Below are 21,449 nucleotides of genomic sequence, written 5' to 3'. Positions count from 1 at the left end.
CTGATGAGTCTGCTTCCAGAATCACAGTTGAGTGGAGTTGTAGCCAAATCATGTGGCTGCTTCTGGGTCACCTGTGGGGTCTATTGTTGGCAGGTCTGTTACCAGGGGTGTAGGTGGATATGGTTCATGCTAGATCCCTGGTTGGACAGGATGGCTTTTGGATCCATAGTCAGTTGGGGCTGGAGCTAGGTCATGGGGTTACTTCTGGGTCCACTGTTGAATCTTCAGGCAGGGGATCTATTGCCAGGGGTAAGGATGAGTGTGGCTTCCGCCAGGTTCCCATGCATCTTTCTGCTGGGTCCCTGGATGAGCAGGACTGTCTGCAACTACAGTACAGCAGTCTGGGGCCAGGTAACAGGGTTGTTTTAGGACAGGCGTCCTCAAACTACGGCCCGCGGGCCACATGCGGGTGTTTTTGCTGTTTTGTTTTTTTACTTCAAAATAAGATATGTGCAGTGTGCATAGGAATTTGTTCATAGTTTTTTTTAAACTATAGTCCGGCCCTCCAACGGTCTGAGGGATAGTGAACTGGCCCTCTGTTTAAAAAGTTTGAGGACCCCTGTTTTAGGATCTATAGTTGGGACTGAGGTGTGTGGGCCTGTTATCAGGGGCACAGATGGGTGTTGCTCTTCACAAGTCCTTTGGCGGATGGAGCTGGGGCTGAGTCCATAGGGGACCTAGGCTGTTTTCATTCTGCAGCCAGGACCGTGTTTAGCAAGTCTGCCACTGGGGTATGGGCTTGCCTTCTCTCAGTGGCTGTCCTGGATCTTAAGGCTTCACCAAGTTTTCCCAACCTCCTACCTGAATACTAGAGCTTCTACAAAAGCACTTATGTTCATGAATGGCTATTGGATTGTTGTTCCTATGGAGGGATGTGAGCCAGGGACCTCCTATTCCATTCTCTTGCTGATGTCACTCTTCCTATGCTCTTAACACAGCATGAACAATGAAACTTGGCTGTGACAGTCCCTCAGCTAAATCAACATTCTTCTCAGCTAAATACCAAAGTCCTCACAAGTGGTCTGTAAGAACCTAGTTAATCTGGCCCTTGTTTTATTTTATTTTTTTTTTCTGTTTCCTGCTCATTGTTTAGCCACATTGGCTGCTTAGCTTTTCTTTGAACACATCAGGCATATTCCTACCTCAGGGTTTTTGCATGTGGTGTTCCCTCTGTTTGAACTGTTTTGTCCAAATAACCTCATGGGTATTCTCACTTTCTTTAGGTTTTACTTCAAATATTATCTCAGCAAGATGACCCCATCTATAATTTTAATTTCCTATCCTGATATTATCTAACCTCATTCCTTGCTTATTTTTTTCCTTGCCACTCCTAATCCTATATAACAAAAGGGTAATATGCAAATCGACCGAACGGCAGAACAACCAGTGGCTATGATGCACACTGACCACCAGGGGGTAGATGCTCAATGCAGGAGCTTCCCCCAGCCTGCAGGCCCCAATTGCCCGATTGAGGCCTACCGGCCAACCTCTTGGTCCCTCCCTGGCCGGCAGGCTCCGATTGCCCAATGGCAAATAGGGAATCGAGTTGGTGGCAGCAGACATGGGCGGTGCCAGGCCAAGGCCCCTGCCCCACCAGTCGCCCCACACAGGGCGACCAGCAGCGGGGGGTGGGGGCTGCGAGCAGGCGGGAACGGCCAACCTCTCGGTCCCTTCCCCTGGCCAGCAGGCTTCAATCGCCCAATGATGAACGGGGAACTGGGGGTTGGTGGCAGTGGGGAGTGGGGCCGGCTGCCAGCAGTCGGGGAAGATGGCCCTGACTGTAGGCCAGGCCCAGGGACTGTACCTGTGCACGAATTTTGTGCACCGGGCCTCTAGTGTCCCATATATTTTACTTATTTATTCTATTATTTTCAGTCTCTCCTATCAGATACTAGAGGCCTGATGCACGAAATTCGTGCAAGGGGCTCAGCCCTCGCCACTGTGGCGGCTTGCCTCGTCCCTTGCAGCCCCGGCTTCGTCTGGAAGGTCGTCCAGAAGGTTGTTTGGCTGTCTGGTCTAATTAGCATATTGTGCTTTTATTATCCTATATAATAAAAGGGTAATATGCAAACAGAACAAACAGGAGAACAACCGAACAACCAATCAAAGCATAATCTTATATAATAAAAGGCTAATATGCAAATTGACTGAATGGCGGAACAACAGGTTGCTATGATGCACACTGACCACCAGGGAGCAGACGCTCAACGCAGGAGCTGCCCCCTGGTGGTCAGTGCACTCCCACAGGGGAATTGCCGCTCAGCCAGAAGCTGGCCTCATGGCTGGTGAGCGCAGTGGCAGTGGCAGGAGCCTCTCCCACCTCCGTGGCATTGCTAAGGATGTCCATCTAATGGCCCTTGGGGAGCGGGCCTAAGCTGTCAGTTGGACATCCCCTGAGGACTCCCGGACTGTGAGAGGGTGTAGGCTGGGCTGAGGGACTCCCTAAGTGCACGAATTTTGTGCACCGGGCCTCTAATATACTAATAATATGCTAAGGCTGCTCAATTGCTCGGTATGACATGTACTGACCACCAGGGGGCAGTCAACTGGTCAACTAGTCGCTATGATGTGCACTGACCACAAGGGGGCAGACAGTCGACCAGTTGACCAGTCACTATGACATGCACTGACCACAGAAGGCAGATACTCCAACTGGTAGGTTAGCTTGCTGCTGGTGTCGGCTGATTGGGACTGATCGAGATGGGCCAGACACGCCCTCGAGCCCTTCTGCAGCCCCTCCCCAGCCTGATGGTGCACTGGTGGGGTCTCTCAGCCTGGCCTGTGCCTTCTAGTAATCCAGGACCTCTCGGGGGATGTTGGAAAGTGGGTTTCAGCCTGATCCCGCAGGCCACTCCCCTTGGGAGGGCGCCAGACGCAGGGCTCATGGACTGATTGGGCGCAAGCCCTCAGCAGGCACAGTGGAGCCGGGATGAGTGGGAGCGGCAGGTAGGAGCTGCAGGCGGCGTTGGACTGAGGGTTTCGGCCCGATCCCTGGAGGCCACCCAGAGGGACCCCACCCATGCATGAATTCGTGCACTGGGCCCCTATTTATAGATAAGAGGCTTCACAGGAGTAAGGATGTTTATTATTCCACTGTGGTTCCTCCAGTGTACTTGATTGATAGTAGGTGCCCAGTAGGTGCTTGTCGGAGGGTGCTATGGATTGAAAATGGATTCACCGAGATTCCAGCTCCTCATTACCAGGCTGTTCCTGGTGTTTCATTTTGGTGCCACATGTGGATTATTATATTTACTGAGATGGTTGGTCCCTTTAGATCAGTGATGGCGAACCTATGACACGCGTGTCAGCACTGACATGTGTAGCCATTTCTGATGACATGCCGAGGATGAAACATTTGCTGCTCCTGAGGATGAAACATTTGCTGCTCCTGAGGATGAAACATTTGCTGCTCCTGAGGATGAAACATTTGCGAAATAATGTTTTTTCCTCAAAGTGACACACTACCCGAGTTATGCTCAGTTTTTTGGCGAAGTTTGACACACCAAGTTCAAAAGGTTGCCCACCACTGCTTTAGATAATCTCCTTAAATAACATGGTTTGATCGTTTTAGGAAAGAAATCACAGACTTTGAACAACAGAAAGCAAATGAATTGGCTCGAATAAAAGAGTTTAAAAAGGAGGAAATGAGGAAGCTACAAAATAAACGCAAAGTTTTTGAAAAGTATGCTACAGTTGCAAGAACTTTTCCAGATAAAAAGGAACGTGAAGAAATACAGGTATACCAATACTTATATACTCATATAAATTAATAAAGATTTCGGTTTTGTAAGAACCTTAGGGTTATTTGATATGTCAAAGAGATATTGGGTATCAATTTATTAGTCATCTATTGATTCAACAAATTATCTGAGACACTGCATCAGGAACATCTTTTGTAGTCTGGCTTTTAAAAAGTAAAATATTCTCTTAATAAAGGTTTCCAAACAAACAGAAAGAGTACGCTAATGACATGAATGAATTCATAAGCCAGGAGTTGGAAGCTCACTGTTGTAATGTTGGGTTAATTTGTTTGACTTACCACACAAGAAATACTGTTAAGTTTTGTTCATTTTTAATAATTTAAGGCCCATATACTTAATAGGTGTTTAATTCTAAAACTTATAAACTGATAGGCCAAATTATCAGTCCTTTTCATTTCAAAGTTAGAAATGGACATGATCAGAGGAATGTAGTACTTACATAGGACTAATGCATTTCTAGCTAAAATAAAGAAAAATAATGGAGGTGAATGTATTCATGACAGTGGCATAGGCAAAGACTTCCAAGAGAAGACAAAGAAATAAGTATGAAAGAAAAAAATGGATATATTGGACTTCATTAAAAGAAAAACTTAATTTACCAAGAGAAAAAATTTAAATGTCTATCTCTTGTTTATAGCATGAAGTGCAAACTCATCTTCCACGTCCATATTTTATTAATTATTATTATTATTATTATACTAGAGGTCTGGTGCACGAAATTTGTGCACGGCAGGTAGGGGTGGTGTCCCTCAGCTCAGCCTGCACCTTCTTGCAATCTGGGACCACTGGTTCCTAACTGCTCGCCTGCCTGCCTGCCTCATCGCCCCTAACCACTCTGCCTTCCTGCCTCATCTCCCCTAACCACTCTGCCTGCCTGCCTCATCACCCCTAACTGCTCGCCTGCCTGCCTGATCGCCCCTAATTGGTCGCCTGCCTGCCTGATCGCCCCTAACTGCCTCTGCCTTGGCCCCTGCCACAGCGGCTTCATCCGGAAGGTCATTCTGCTGTCTGGGCTAATTAGCATATTACACTTTTATTATTATAGATATATAATTCTTTATTGTTGTAGTATTACATATGTCCCCTTTTTTCCTCCATTGACCCCCTCCAGCCCACCCCCGCCTTCTTGCCCCAGGCCTTCAGCACCCTATTGTCTGTGTCCATGCCTGTCCATATTTTAAATACCAGTATTTTAGAGTTCTATCTTTTGATTTCTTTCTTTCTGTAGTATGCCATATTTGAACAATCTCACCTGCACACCTATAGCTTAAGTTATCATATGCCAAGTTGATTAGGGTCTTTCATCCTGTATTTTTACTCTGTGGGGAGAAACACATGCCATGTTTTAGTTAATGCTTGGTTTATTAAATCTGATAGACTTTAACAATCTATTAAATTTATTATTTCAAAAAAAGAATCTACAGTGAAATCTCTCACGCTTGCTCAGGCACCCAATTTTCCTCATTTGAGACAACCAATGTTACCAGTCTCTTGTATCTTTCCAGAAGAATTCTAAGCAAATGCATATATATTGCTAAGTTTAAAAAAAATTAATGGAAGTATATTGGAATCATTTGTATCTTAACATCAAGAACATCGTCATTCTTTATTTTACCATTGAATAGAATTGCATTATATGGATGTGCCATAATTAACTAAACATTTATGTTATTTCTATTCCTTTTCTCTCTATTAAGGGTGCTGTCTTGAATTACCTTGTACACAAAGCACTTCACAATAATTCTTCTACTTAGTCATTTAGCATGTGGTTATTGAGTACCTGTGATATAGAAGGCATGTGCTGGGAATATAGGAGTGAACAAAACAAATTCATCTTGCCCCCATATATCTTACATACTCAAGTGTATCTGTAGGATAAATTCCTGGAAGTGAATTTCTAGGTTAAAGAGGGGTGGTTGTACATTCATAGATAATGCCAGATTATCTCTTCATAAATATCATTTCAAGTTTTAATTCTACTAGCAATTATTAAGAACTAGAGGCCCGGTGCACATAATTTGTGCACCGGGGTGGGAGGTTTTTCTCAGCCCAGTGTGCACCCTCTCACAATCCGGGACCCCTCGGGGGAAGTCTGACTTGCAATCCGGGACCACTGGCTCCTAACCACTCCCCTGCCTGGACCACTTGCCTGTCTGCCTGATTATCCCTAACTGCTTGCCTGCCTGCCTGATCACCCCTAACCGCCTCTGCTTCGGCCCCCACTGCCACCAATTCGTCTGGAATGATGTCCAGAAGGTCGTTCGGCTGTCGGGTCTAATTAGCATATTATGCTTTTATTATTATAGATGTTTTTTGCTCTTTAGATTAAAAATGGATGTTAAACTTATTTGAATTTCTTTTTAAAATCTATAATCTAGATTATATATTATTTTTTATAATCTGTAATAATACAAATTTATCATGACTTTTTGTGAATACTTCAAATACTTTATTAAAATATTTTTAATTTATTAATTTGAGAGAGAGACATATATCAGTTTGTTGTTCCACTTATTTAGGCATTCATTGGTTGTATCTTATATGTGCCCTGGCCAGAGGTTGAACCTTCAACCTTGGCATATTGGGACGACACCCTAAACAATTGAGCTACCAGGCCTGGGCCACTTCAAATACTTTAAACAGTAGTTAAAATCAAATTCAGCTATTAGAAAATTTTTCCCTAAATTTAAAACCATAATCTATTCTAAAATATCTGCATAATGGATTTGTCATTTCATATTTACTGTTCCCGAGTCTCCCAGTAGAGTGATACTTACTTTGATACCTTGCTATGTTATAAAAATCTTAGAGAACCATAAGGAAAATAACACCACCACCCTTCTTAGACCACCCAAGATTATAAACTTGATTCCCCCCACTTTCCCCTCTTTGTCATAGCTGAAATTTCTTCTTCCAGTGTGATTCAAACCATAACAAATGAACTTTATTTTCGTTCTACTTACTTTGATGAGACTAACACAAAGTTTTTACTTTATTATAACCTGGTGTCTTTCCTGCAAACAATTTAACCTCTTATTTTCTAAACCTGTTCTTTCCAGTCTGCTAGTCATTAGCCACATGTGGCTATTTAAGTTTAAGTTAAATGAAATTAAATAAAACTAAAATTCAGTTTTTCAGTGATATTAGCCACATTTCAATTGCTCAGTAGCTGTTATGTGACTGGTAGCTATCACATTGGACAGTGCAGGTCCAGGACACATCCATCATTACAGAAAATTCTGGACAGTGTTGATGTAGAGGTCTCATTTCCTGGAGAGTTGGTGAGTTAGCTTTCCTCTTTAAGACATTAGACAATTTCATAATTTTGAAACCTTTTTTTGAACCCTCAATCTGCTTTGCTAATGTTGATTTAAGTATTGGACCCTTTTCAAAAAACTTGATATTGTGTGTAACCATGGGTGTTCATTATTTCTTTTGGTTGTGGGTACAGTTCCTTGTTTTTCTTAAACTATAGCTCATTCATAGTTTCCTATATTTATCCTTCTTTCTGCCTCTACAATGCAATTACATACTTTAAAAACAGGTATATACTTAATCAGAAACAAATCTATATTTATTGATATGCTTCTGATTATTAAATTATTAAAAGATTAAAGAGATGGTATAGACCAGTGATGGCGAACCTATGACACGCGTGTCAGCACTGACACACGTAGCCATTTCTGATGACACTCTCTTTGCTCCTCATCTGTTAAAGTTTTACCATGAATTTGTAGCAATTCAGTCACATGTAGGCTCCACTTCTAATTCTAGTTCTCTTGCTATTTCCACATCTACAGTTACTTCCTCCACTGAAGTCTTGACCGCCTCAAAATTATCCATGAGGGTTGGAATCAATTTATTCCAAACTCTTGTTAGTGTTTTGATCTCTTCCCATGAATCATGAATGTTCGTAATGGCATTTAGAAAGGTGAATCCTTTCCAGAAGGTTTTCAATTTATAGTTTGCCTAGATCCATCAGAGGAATCACTATCTTATGAATCACTATCTATAGCCTTATAAAGTGTGTTTTTTAATTAGTAAGACTTGAAAGTCAAAATTATTCCTTGATCTAGGGGCTGCAGAATGGATGTTGTTAGCAGGCATGAAAACAACATTACTCTTGTACATCTCCATCAGGGCTCTTGGGTGACCAAATGCATTGTCAATGAACAGTAATGTTTTTTTATTAAGGTATTATATGTGTACATATCTTACCATTGCCCTCCCTCCCACCCCACTCCCATACATGCCCTCACCCCCCCGTGTTTTGTGTCCATTGGTTATGCTTATATTCATGCATAGAAGTCCTTCGGTTGATCTCTTATCTCCCCACCTCTCCCTATCCTTCCCGCTTAATTTGACAGTCTGTTTGATGCTTTACTGTCTCTGTATCTATCTTTTTGTTCATCCTCTCTAATAAAACGGTAATATGCAAATTAACCATCACTCCGCTACATAAGCCACGCCCATCAGCCAAGCCACGCCCATCAGCCAATCAGGGCGAGTATGCAAATTAACCCCATCCAAGATGGCTACAGCCACAGAGAGCAAGGTTTCCCAGGTAACAGAGGAAGCCAAGCTTTCCATAGCCATTGCAGGCCTAAGTCTCCACTCAAGCTACAAAGTTTCAATTATAGAAGGTAAACAAATTCAAACAAATGGCGGCAGAATGGAGCTTGAGAGAGCAGGCCAGGGTTGCCGGCGGCAACAGGGGAAGCAAAGCTTTCCGCACACCCTGGCCAGGCTCAACCGCTTAAGGCTACAAAGTTTCAATTGTAGAAGGTGAATTAACTGCCACAGAAATGGCTGCCACCCCGGAGGGAGCAGCAGGCTTGGCTCCGCTCCAGGCTACAAAGTTTCAATTGTAGAAGGAAAATAAATTCCAGATACCAAGGCCTCTTGGGTTGCCAGGGGGCGTGGCCGGCCTGCAAACCACCACAGGCCCCTCGCTCAGGCTGCCCCACGCCCAAGGGAACCCCACCCTGATCTGGGACGCCCTTCAGGGCAAACCAGCTGGCCCCCACCGTGCACCAGGCCTCTATCCTATCTAATAAAAGAGTAATATACAGATTGATCATCACTGCAACACACAATATAGCTGCCCCCATGTGGTCAAAGATCCTGCCCCCATGTGGACACAAGATGGCCACTACAAGATGGCCAGCAGGGGAGGGCAGTTGGGAGGCACCGGCCTGCAAGGGAGGGCACTTGGGAGGGACCAGGCCTGCAAAGGAGGGCAGTTGAGAGGGACCAGGCTTGCAAGGGAGGGCAGTTGGAGGTGATCAACCCTGCAGGAGAGGGCAGTTAGGGGTGACCAGGCTGGCAGAGGAGGGAAGTTGGGGGCAATCAGGAAGGTAGGCAGGCAAGCATTTGGGAGCCAGCAGTCCTGGATTGAGAGAGGGATGTCCGACTGCCCTTGGGATCGGGCCTAAACGGGCAGTCGGACATCCCTCCAGGAGTCACAGATTGGAGAGGGTACAGGCTGGGCTGAGGGACAACCCCCCGCCGTGCACGAATTTCGTGCACCGGGCTTCTAGTCAGTTTATAATGTTCTTTATTATCCATAAATGAGTGAGATCATGTGGTATTTTTCTTTCATTGACTGGCTTATTTCACTTAGCATAATGTTCTCCAGTTCCATCCATGTTGCTGCAAATGGTAAGAATTCCTTCTTTTTTATGGCAGCATAGTATTCCATTGTGTAGATGTACCATAGTTTTCTGATCCAGTCATCTGCTGATGGGCACCTAGGCTGTTTCTAGATCTTAGCTATTGTAAATTGTGTTGCTATGAACATAGGGATGCATATATCCTTTTTGATTGGTGTTTCCAGATTCTTAGGATATATTACTAGGAGTGGGATTACTGGGTCAAATGGGAGTTCCATTTTTAGTTTTTTGAGGAAACTCCATACGTTCTCCACAGTGGCTGCACCAGTCTGCATTCCCACCAGCAGTGCACTAGGGTTCCTTTTTCTCCACATCCTTGCCAACACTTGTCCTTTGTTGATTTGTTGATAATAGCCATTCTGACAGGTGTGAGATGGTACTGCATTGTTGTTTTGATTTGCATCTCTCGGATAATTAGTGACTTTGAGCATATTTTCATGTGTCTCTTGGCCTTCCTTCTGTCTTCTTTCGAAAAGATTCTATTTAGGTCCATTGCCCATTTTTTTATTGGATCATTTATCTTCCTTTTATTAAGTTGCATGAGTTCCCTGTAAATGTTGGAGATTAAACCTTTATCAATGATAACATTTGCAAATATGTTCTCCCATAGAGTGCGCTTTCTTGTTGTTTTGTTGATGGTTTCTTTTGCCGTGCAAAAGCTTTTTATTTTGATGTAGTCCCATTTGTTTATTTTCTCTTTAGCTTCCATTGCCCTAGGAGCAGTATCAGTGAAGAAGTTCTTTTGGCATATGTCCGAGATTTTGCTGTCTGTGGATTCCTCTAGTATTTTTATGGTTTCCCGTCTTATGTTTAAGTCCTGTATCCATTTTGAGTTTATTTTTGTGTATGGTGTAAGTTGGTGATCTAGTTTCATTTTTTTTTTTTGCATGTATCTGTCCAATTTTCCCAACATCATTTATTGAAGAGACTGTCTTTTTTTTTTTTAAATATATTTTATTGATTTTTCACAGAGAGGAAGGGAGAGGGATAGAGAGCTAGAAACATCAATGAGAGAGAGACATCGACCAGCTGCCTCCTGCACACCCCCACCGGGGGACGTGCCCGCAACCAATGTACATGCCCTTGACCGGAATCGAACCTGGGACCTTCCAGTCCACAGACCGACGCTCTATCCACTGAGTCAAACCGGTTTCAGCTGAAGAGACTGTCTTGACTCCATTGTATGTTCATGCCTCCTTTGTCAAATATTAATTGAGCATAGTGGTTTGGGTCGATATCTGGATTCTCTATTCTATTACATTGGTCTGTATGTCTGCTCTTGTGCCAGTACCAGGCTGTTTTGAGAACAGTGGCTTTGTAATACAGCTTGTAGACAGCAGATATATGGGTTTTGTTTTCTTATCCAATCCGTTACCCTGTGTCTTTTGATTGGGGCATTTAATCCATTTACATTTAAAGTTATTATTGATAGGTACTTATTTGTCGCCATTTTTATTCTTTACCCCTGTGTTCCTTCTTCACTTCCTATATTCTTTTATACAGCAGACCCTTTAGCATTTCTTGCATTGCTGGTTTAGTGGTGATAAATTCCCTTAGTCCTTTTTTGTCTGTGAAGCTCCTGATTTCACCTTCAATTTTGATTGATAGCCTTGCTGGGTACAATATTCTTGGATTGAGACCCTTCGTTTGCATGACTTTGTATATTTCATTCCATTCCCTTCTGGCCTGATGAGTTTCTGTTGAGAAATCAGTTGCTAGTCTGATGGGGGTTCCTTTGTATGTAACTTTCTGTCTCTCTCTGGCTGCTTTTAAGATTCTTACTTTGTCGTTGGTGTTTGCCAATTTAATTATAATGAGCCTTGGCATCGGTCTTTTGGGGTTCATTTTGCTTGGGACTCTGTGAGCTTCTTGGATTTGTGTGGGTTTTTTCTTCCCTTTATCAGGGAAGTTTTCTGTCATTATTTCTTCAAACAGGTTTTCTGTTCCTTGCTCAGTTTACTCTCCTTCTGGAACCCCTATTCTATGGATGTTGTTTTGTTTCATGTTGTCCCAAAGTTCCCTTAGGCTCTCCTCCTGCTTTTTAATTTTTTTTCCCTAGAAGCTGCTCTAATTGGGTATTTTTTTCCACCTTGTCTTCTAGTTCACTGATGCGGTCCTCTGCTTCTTCTAGTCTACTCTTGATGCTTTTTATTGATACCTTTACAGCAGCGATGTCATTTTTAATTTCTTCTTGGTTCTTCTTCATTTCCTCTTGGTTCTTACTCATATTGTCGAATTTGTCTTCCATTCTTTTCAGACACCTTATGACCATTTCTCTGAATTCTTTCTCTGACATGTTGCTAGCCTCCATTTCGTTTAATTCCTTTTCTGGTGATGCCTGCTTTTCTTTCATATGCGGGCTGTTTCTTTGTCTCCCCATGGTCTCTCTTCTCTGGATGTCTGGTTATGTAGTTCTCTCTCTCCTGCGTTGAGTTAAAGGCACAAAATACAACACAACCAGGTACAAAACACAAGGTACTGAACAGAAATGTATTCACGCTATTAATAACCCCCAATAAAGGTGACCAGCAGAGAAATGCATTAGGGGATAGGAGAGAAAATAGAAGAGGAAAAAGAAATTAGGGGATAGGAGAGAAAATAGAAGAGGAAAAAGAAAAAAAAAAAAGGAGTGCCAAAATGTAATTGGGAAAAGGAAAAAAAAAAGTAAGAGAGAAAAGAAAGAGACTAAGAAAGGAAACGGGAACAAACTATATATATGGGGAGAAAACTCCAAGAGAACAGCCTCTAATTCCAGCAAATGCCAGCAACAAGTACCTGGAGATTAATACAAACTACAAACAACAACTAATATCCAGTGAGGTGAGGGAAAACAGAAGCAAAAAACAAATAAAAACAAAGCACACACAAAAAACAAAAAAAGAATAAGCAAAACAATCTCACAAAAAAGCATAAAGAATCGATATAGTCAACATTCAAGCAAACAACAGCATAAGGACAGATAGAAAAAATTTTTGAATAGTTAAGACAGAGAAGAGAGAGGTGGTATGGACTTGGAGCAGGGGATTGGAAATTAGATATATAAGTAGCGTGAAATTTTAACGGGGTAAACAGAAAGAATAGGGAAAATCTAAAGCAGGAAAGGGTTAAGATAAACAGGACACCAAAAGGGGAAAGGTTAGGAAGAGAGTGATGGCATAAAGGTAGAGTTGAGATAGAGTAAAACGATGCAAAAGGAACGATGAAAATAGAATGTAGAACACTAATCCCAAAGTAAAATAAAGTGAAAATAAAATGACACTTAAAAATAAAAATAAGGTAAAATAGTAATAATACTGATTGAAAATTAAAATGTAATAATTAAAAATGTAAAATCAAGTGAGGAAAAAAGAAAAAAATAGTTTCTTAAGTAAAAGATGAAGAAAATAAAAATAAAAAACAATAAAAAATTAAAAAAATAAAAAGTAAAAAAAATAAAATGTGCAGTTATGAAGGTCATTCACCTCCTCTATTGTTCTGTTTGGCATGCCTGTTTCCCAGTCAGGACTGTGTTGCAGATTCCTGCATTCCACTGCTTCTCAGTGTTGTAATCCAGTCCTGATTTTTAAGCAGGCGGTGTCTTAATTTCTTGTATTCCTTTATTTTTGATTACACAAGAGTCAATTGGTGATTCAGTCCCTGGGAAGCAGTGTTTCTGGATTGACTTCCAGGTCTATATATGGCCTCTCTAGGCTGTTTAGAGCCTTCTTTCCCTTTGGCACTCAATATCGGTTTGTGGGAGTGGGCTGCCTTAGAGCTGGCTCTTCGTCGGTCACTTCCCGTTCCGATCCCCAGGTTCCAGAAAAACAACTTTCCCCTGCAGTCTCCCAACTGGGTGATCCTATGTATTGGGCTTAGTAATCAGAAGCAAGGATTTGAAGAGGAAAAAGCCCAAGTGTGCGAACAACGGGGCTGCAGGCAAGTCTGCGTATCCTTCTTTCCCCCTTGGGTCTAAGCAGCTGGCACACTTTTAAAATTTTTAGGCTGTCCTTTTGCACCAGAACAAAATGGGTTGCTTTTTAGAGTTCCCTTCTGTTAGCAGCTCTGAGGACCCCTTTTCACATTCATGGATCACACCAGCCCCAACAGCCACGGATTTTTCTAGGCACAGACTTCCCAGGTCCTCCAGTTCCCGCAGCGCGCTTGTTTCTCTCCCGCAGGGACCAGAGACCTCACCTTATCCCAGGTGAAATCTGACCTTTCCGTGGTGGAGTGTAGACCTTCTCTGAATCCGCGTGTTTGCGCCAATTGGGGACCGGTGTTCTGGGGTTCGCAGCTGTTCGGTGGTTGCCGCAGTTGTAACTTTTCAAGCTTCCAATAAGATCCACTTTCCCCTTCAAGATGGCGTGGTCTCCGCGCCGAGCTGGTCGCTCTGAGAGGGGACCCAGCCGCAGTGGGGGCTGCCCAGTCAGGGGAACCCCATCCAGCAGTCCCCCACCTTCTCCTGGAGTATAGCTGTCCTTTATTTTGCCAACAAATACTCCCCGTGCGACCCTCAGCTGTTCTTTCTTTCTGCTCCGGGACAAGGCTCGGGACCCATCTGTCTATTTTGCCGCCATTTTTTTTTCTCTCAACAGTAATGTTTTGAAAATAATTTTTTTTTATCTGAGTAGTAGTCTCAACAGTGGGCTTAAAATAATCGGTAAACTATGTTGTATACAGATACGCTGTCATCCAGACTTTGTTGTTCCATTTATAGAGCACAGGAAGAGTAGATTTTGCATAATTACTAAGGGCCTTAGGATTATCAGAATGGTAAGTGGGCAGTGGTTTCAACTTAAAGTCACCAGCTGCATTAGCCCCTAACAAGAGTCAGCCTGTCCTTGGAAGCTTTGAAGCTGGGCATTGACTTCTTCTCGCTAGCTATGAAAGTCTAGATGGCATTTTCTTCCAATATAAGGCTGTTTTGTCTACATTGAAAATCTGTTATTGAGTGTAACCACATTCATTAATTATCTTAACTAGATCTTCTGGATAACTTGCTGAAGCTTCTAGATTAGCACTTGCTACTTCACCTTGAACTTTTATGTTATGGACACAGCTTATTTCTTTCAACTTCATGAACCAACCTCTCGTAGCTTTAGACTTTTCCTCTAAGCTTCCTCACCTCTCTCAGCCTTCACAGAATTAAAGAGTTAAGAATCTTGCTTGGATTAGGCTTTTGCTTAAGGGAATGTTGTGGCTGGTTTGATCTTCTGTCCAGACCACTATAACTTTCTCCATGTCAGGAATAGGCTGTTTCATTTTCTTATCATTCATGTGTTCACTGGAGCAGCACTTTATTGGCTGTTGTGAGGTTTATATGAGCATAGATGGACGTCAGATTGTCCGTGTGTGTTAATGAGGTGTGTGTTAGTGAGTTAGGATTCTCACTGTCTTCAGTCTCATATCTGAACAGGTTCTCAGGTGGGTGGTAGGTAATGCTTCCTCCTCAGTTACCTGCTGTTACACTCAGTTTCCTCAGTTTCAAGTCACTTCCCATGACTTGCACCTACGTATTCTGTGTAGCTAGCTGACTATCTCTCCTTAGTCTGACATTGATATTTATTTCTCTTTGTATAGTTACAGATGGCTTCTAGACATTTCCAAGAGTTTCTTCACTTATATCATTTAGTTCATCTAAAACAACTCATTTTCTTAAAACCTGTTTCTTATAAATTCCCAATAGGATCAGTTTTCAGGGTTGGTAGTTTTGAATTTGAATCTTTTATTCTTCCCTTTACCTCATCTCTTCTTCCTTCAGTTAGTAATTAATTCCTATTTATTTTTCTTCAACAGATAACCCCCATTTAATCTCTTCTATTTCAATCAATATCTATTTTAAATATATATATATTTTATTGATTTTTTACAGAGAGGAAGAGAGAGGGATAGAGAGTTAGAAACATCGATGAGAGAGAAACATCGATCAGCTGCCTCTTGCACACCTCCTACTGGAGATGTGCCCGCAACTAAGGTACATGCCCTTGACCGGAATCGAACCCGAGACCCTTGAGTCCGCAGGCCTGCGCTCTATCCACTGAGCCAAACCGGTCTTGGCTCAATTAATATCTTTTTAAAAAATAAATTTTTATTGATTTTAGAGAGGAAGGGAGAGTCGGAGAAAGAGATAGAAACATCAATGATGAGAGAGAATCATCAATCGGCTGCCTCCTGCATGCCCCCTACTAGGAATTGAGCCTGTAACCTGGACATGTGCCCTTGACAGAATCGAACCCAGGACCATTCAGTCTGTGTAGGCCGACGCTCTATCCACTGAACCAAACCAGCCAGGGCTCAATTAGTATCTTTATTATCTCAAGGCCACATTATTTCAGTGAATTCTTAAGTGGTGTCTGCTGCCTCCTCCTGATTCCTGGAATTAATTTTGCTGATGGTATGAAGTGAGGCTCTAGCCTGAACCCCTAGTCCCCTTTCTGAAAATCCCAGTGTTAGTCAAATGTGATTGAGCCTTCTCTTTTCGGTTCTCTGGACTAGGTTAGCTAGTCTGTATTTTTTCATCTGTTGCATTGTTTTAATTCTACTAATGCTTTTTTTTGGGGGGGGTGGGGGGTTGTCAGGCTTTGAAACAGCAGGTAACAGATTTACAGGAAGATTTGAAAAGAAAGGAAGCAAAATGGTCAAGTACACATGGCCGTCTTAGAAGCCAGATAGAAATGTTGGTCAAAGAGAACACAGACCTCCGGGAAGAAATAAAAGTGATGGAGAGATTCCGACTCGATGCTTGGAAGAAAGTGGAAGCCGCTGAGGGCAGCATCAAGATGGGCCAGTGCAGGACTGCCATGAAGAAAGAGGGGTCCATGGTAGGTTTGGAGACCAGCCGGCCTTGTCAAGTGAGGGGGAGATGTTAAATATTTGAGCATTCAGAGTCCTACAGACAGAAAGCACAAGGGCAGTTTCCAGGGCTGCTGGGAGGAGAGAGTGAGGGGTTAGTGTTTAATAAGAACAGAGTTTCAGTTTTGCAAGTTGAAGAGAGTTCTGTGAATGAAAGGTGGTGATGGTTGCATGACAGTGTGAATGTACTTAATACCACTGACCTGTGCACTTTAACATGGTTAAGATGGTAACTGTTGCCCTGTCTGGTATGGCTCAGTGGCTGGAGCATTGGCCCGTGCACCAAATGGTCACGGGTTCAATTCCCAGTCAGAGGTGCATACCTGGATTGCAGGTTTGATCCCAGGCCCCAGTCGGGGCACATGTGGGAGCCAACCAGTTGTTGTGTCTCTCTCATATTGATGTTTCTCTCTGTCTCTCCTTTCTCTCTCTCTCTCCCTCTTCTCCCTCCCTTCCATTCTCTCTAAAATCAATGGAAAAAATATCCTCCGATGAGGATTAACAACAAAAAGATGGTAAATATTATGCCATATATATTTTACCATAATTAAAAAAATAATTTTGAGCATTGCTATAGAGATAGTTTTCAAATTCATTTGTATAATTCTTTTTTTAAACAGCATATGATTATATTTAATACACAAGTTTGATACAACCAAAAAGTAAAACACCAGAGTAAAATGGTAACAAAAAACATGGTATTTCATTTGCAATGCATGAGAAATGGTTAACATCTTTAGTCATAAACAAGCTCTTAAAAACCAGTGACACTATAATAATGCAAGGAAACTGGAAAAATAAAATGAAAAGGTACAGGTGATGATGAAGCAGTGAGCATATGTGGTTTTGCTGAGCAGTGATGGAGGATAACTTCTCTGCAGTGTCAGTGAGCAGAATAAAGACACTGACACCTAACCGTCTACAGCGTTGAACAGTGTTGTGCCATTTGTATAATTCTGATAAGGGGATTATTATAAGCAGTAGGCAGACAGTGTCAGTTCAAACAGGCCAAGGGAAGTGTTTGCAGAGAGTCACATGCGTGTGACCTACAACTCTGGTTTGCCAGGCACTGCTTTTAGGCACTGCAGATAAAGCAATGACAAAACAGGCAAATGTCCTTGCCTTCTTGAAACTTAATATTCTAGTGGCAGGAGAAAGACTATAAATAAGATAGATAAATAAAATGTATGGTATGTGACATAGTGGTGGAAATGAAGAAGAAAAAGCAAGGAGAGGGAATAACTGTATGGGGTGTTGCAGTTACATGTAGGATGGCCAGGGAAGGCTTTACAGAGAAAGCAACATTTGAATAATGGCTGCAGAGGGACCTGGTGAGAAGCAGAGCAGGCACAGGAGACCTGGGCCTGGAGGCTGTCTGCTTGGAGGGCCTGGGGTTCAACAATGCCAAAGGCTGGTACAGCAGGTCCTCGAATAGTGTCATTTCATTATAAGATTACTTATATCAATCAGCCTGATAAACTTGTTCTCATTACACGTCATTTCACTTAAAGTCACAGAACATATCAAAGATGTTAAGTGAGCACTTACTGTAAAGCTGGAGCAGAGAACGGGGAGAATAACAGGAGATGAAACCAGAGATGTGATGAAGGGTGGTGGGTGCAGATTTCATTAGGCCTCAATAGTTTCTGTAAACACTTGGGCTTTTCCTCTGTGCAGTGCGAGCTCTTGCAGGGCTCTGATTGAAGGGGTGGCCTAACCCTTTATCTTAGTGTTTGGGGAAAGCACCCAACGTCTAATTCAGGATTGATTCTGAAGAACTGACAGATAACCTTATTCAAAATCATAGCTTTAATAAGAGAAGCTTACATGCATGGGTAAGGCAGCTGCTCCCAGTGGTGGCCTGCCTGGAAGAATCCTCTTCTTTCTAGGACGGGGTCTCTTTTTTTTAGGGGATTAAAAGTAAAACCATATGGTGGGTAGTCACATAGACCACCAGCAAGAACAATGTGTTTCTAAGGTAACATAATAACATCAGGCAGTTATCACACTCTATACATTCATTAACCTCCTTCCTGGGGACTGATGTTTATCTTTGGATGGCATTTGGCTTTCTGGGTAGTCAGCCAAGCCTGAGGCTATTGAGGGTTAAACAGAGTCCAACATTTCCCAGAGGCTTTTGCTGCTGGAGCCATATTGCATCTCTGAGTTCCCCAACACTAGCTCACTCTACTATAGACTTAAGAATAGATTGAGGGAGCCCTAGCCGGTTTGGCTCAGTGGATAGAGCATCAGCCTGTAGACTGAAGGGTCCCAGGTTCAATTCTGGCCAAGAGCACATGCCTAGGTTGCAGGCTCGATCCCCAGTGTGGGGTGTGCAGGAGGCAGCTGATCAATGATTCTCTCTCATCATTGATGTTTCTATCTCTCCTTCTCCCTTACTCTCTGAAATCAATAAAGAAATATATTTTTAAAAAAGGAATAGATTGAGGGGGTGGGAAACTATGGGCCCACTCAGGAACACCAAGGTGGACTATTGCAGTAATTCAGACTAGAGATGAAATAATAGTGGCATAGACTGGGGGAGTGGCAATGGAGGGGTTGAGGAGTGGACAGGATTTATTGATGAACTGGATATGGGGTGTGACAGCAAAAAAGGAGTCAGGAATGGCTTCCCCGTTTAGTGTTTTTTTTTGCTTAATAGAATTTCCATTTGTTATTAAAGTCCATAAGAGGACAACACATATTGCTCAGGTGCAGACAAGGTGAGTTTGAAATGCCAGTGAGCATCAGGTAAAGAGGTTTACTAGACAGTTATACATATTAGGAGACGTCAGGTTGGAGGTAGAAGTTTGGGGTCATCAGAATGTATGGTAAAGCCTTGGGCTGAGATGACTGAGGCTGAAAGTGAAGAGGTCCAAATACTGAGCAGAATGTGAGAAGCTGGGGGCACGGAGGACAAATAGCCATGGAGTAAGGAGGAAAGGAGGGCCACGTGGTGTTCTGAGGGCCAAGCTGAGAAGGCCCTCCAGGGGGACAGTGTGGCATACAGGCATCAAAGGCTGCTGCTCAGTAAGTTGAGGACTGAAGGTTGGTCCTTGGATTTACCAAGTAGAAACGTGTCCAAGATAAAAGCCTGACTGGATAAGAGAATGGGGAGAAGTTTCAGACAGAATATGAGATCCGTGTGGAAAAGTTTTGCAGTAAATATAAAAAAAGGGGGTAGTGGCTGTAGGGGAAATTGTTTTGTTTTTAAGATGGGAAATTAACAGGTGTTTGTATATTTGTAGAGTTGGTTTCAGTAGAGGGAAATGTGAGGTGATCATAAGTAAGGGGAGATGGGACTTAGGGAATGAATGATTGGATGAATGGAGGGGCTGGTTTTGGCCAGGAGCACGGGCAGTTGCACTTCAATAACAGAAGTTCTAAGGTCTGCACCTGGGGCTAGGTGTCTGGTGCTATTGATAGGAAGTTCCCTTCTGATGCTTTAACTTTCTCAGTAAAGTGGGAAGCATGATGCCCTGCTGATGGTGAGGGCAGAGAACGTGGGAGAAAGTGTAAGCTGTCTCAGAGAGAGGAAAGCCACGGGACCGGGAAGTGTAGTCTGAGTCCTGGGCTGCATCGGAGGCCCATGCAGGTTAGAGGTCATTATTCCCAGTGAGAATGGCTTGCATTATTTTTTTTCTTGTTTGTTTGTTTGTTTTCTGGGTGTCAGTTGGTGGAGAGTTATGTTGTAGGAGAGGTGTGGTCATCGGGGAATACCACAAAGCAGAGAGGGGCTTAGAGGTTCCCAGTGTGCAGTGACCCATGAACTGCTTAAGAAGGGCATAGGCTGCAGGGTTGTGAGGGACATAGAACACATGGGTCTGTGACGTGTGGGACCCTGTCGGCTGTAGCAGAAAGTGGAATTCTCCCTCCTTCTTCAAACGTTTCGTTGTGGAAGTTTCCCAGAGGCATTTGAAAAAAACAGTCCAATGGACACCTGACTCCTTACCTAGATTGAACCACCGTTAAGGTTTTGCCACATTGTGTTTTTTGCTGGACCATATGAAGGAAGTTGTAGAAATCATGGCATATCACCCATAGGTACATACTTGAACACTAAATGGCATTGGCTTTTTTAATAGACCAGGCTAGTTATTTTGTAGAATACCTCACATTCTGGATTCAAATGCTTTGAAATTGAACAGTTATTGATCATTGCAAATAGTGATAATGACTAGTTCTAGAGTTTGCCCATGGTAGTGCCTGGCTGAGATTGGAGGGAGAGTCGGTCAGGAAAGGCAAGGAGGGTGAGTACATGGCCGTGAGACTCGGAGCTTGGTGGAGGTGGGTGGGGAGGAGAGAAAGAAATTTGGTTGGAAGCAGTGATGGGGAGCAAGGAGGACACCTACTACCTCTAAGTCTAGGGTTGTGAGCTCTGAGAGCGAGAAACCTCCATCTCTCCAAGGGACAGTGGTGAGCATTCATCTCAGTGGGGCTTAGGGCTCAGTTAGGCAGTGAGGGAAACGCTAACCGGAGAAGCTGAGATACGAAGGTTTTGCTGATGGGTAACCACGAGTTCCTCCTCTCTCCTCTGGCTAGCCTGGTAACAGTCCACATAAGACTGTTTGGTTTTACATTGTCTGTTAAGCCCTTAACTTGAGGAATGAATATATTTACAGAGGTGGTGTGTGTGTATGTGTGTGCGCATGTGTGTGTGTTCACTCTGGTCTCTAGTGATAAATGAAAACAATGTAAATGAACAGACTTAAAACATTCTCATTGCAAGCTGAGTTCTGTTAGTTTAATTCATTGTACTAATATGTAGACTAACACTGATTTTATATTCAATTATATAATTATCTCTTACTGTAGAATTCATCAGTTCAAATTCAAAAGAGTCAAAATTCTTCAGGAACCCAGCTAGAGACATACAAGAAAAATAATTTGTCCACACAAGGTAAGAAGCTGCATGATCTTTTTAGAAGACATTTAAGGAATTTAAAGAATAGAAAATTAATCTACCTAAGAAATAAATACTGTGATTTTAATTAAAGCCTCCTGTGTATCCTACTCCCCCACTTAATTTTCACCTTGACAGCATTCCCGTGCTGGCTTCTCATTCTTTTACTGTATCGTGTCCATAAATTAATATAGTATTGTTTTCATACCTTATGTATTCCTTTGCAATTTGTTTTTTTCTCTTCATGTTTTAAGACTTACCACATTAATACATGTAAACTGT

General features: G+C 42.7%; 1 protein-coding gene across 4 annotated transcripts in view; it reads left to right on the top strand.

Annotated features, from left to right (window-relative positions):
* Window positions 1-21,449, top strand: part of CENPJ (centromere protein J) — an 87,248-nt gene that overhangs the window by 43,862 nt on the left and 21,937 nt on the right. For all 4 annotated transcript variants that reach the window (XM_054718712.1, XM_028134886.2, XM_008158163.3 and 1 more), the window contains 3 exons: window positions 3,572-3,737; window positions 15,991-16,233; window positions 21,080-21,164. In XM_054718712.1, coding sequence (XP_054574687.1) covers window positions 3,572-3,737; window positions 15,991-16,233; window positions 21,080-21,164 — 494 coding nt within the window. The remainder of the gene's footprint in view (window positions 1-3,571; window positions 3,738-15,990; window positions 16,234-21,079; window positions 21,165-21,449) is intronic.

The sequence above is a fragment of the Eptesicus fuscus genome, chromosome 7 (assembly GCF_027574615.1).
Source record: "Eptesicus fuscus isolate TK198812 chromosome 7, DD_ASM_mEF_20220401, whole genome shotgun sequence".
Lineage (NCBI taxonomy): Eukaryota > Metazoa > Chordata > Mammalia > Chiroptera > Vespertilionidae > Eptesicus > Eptesicus fuscus.
The sequence above is the reverse complement of the archived record's forward strand: the minus strand, read 5'-3'. Positions and strand labels throughout refer to the sequence as shown.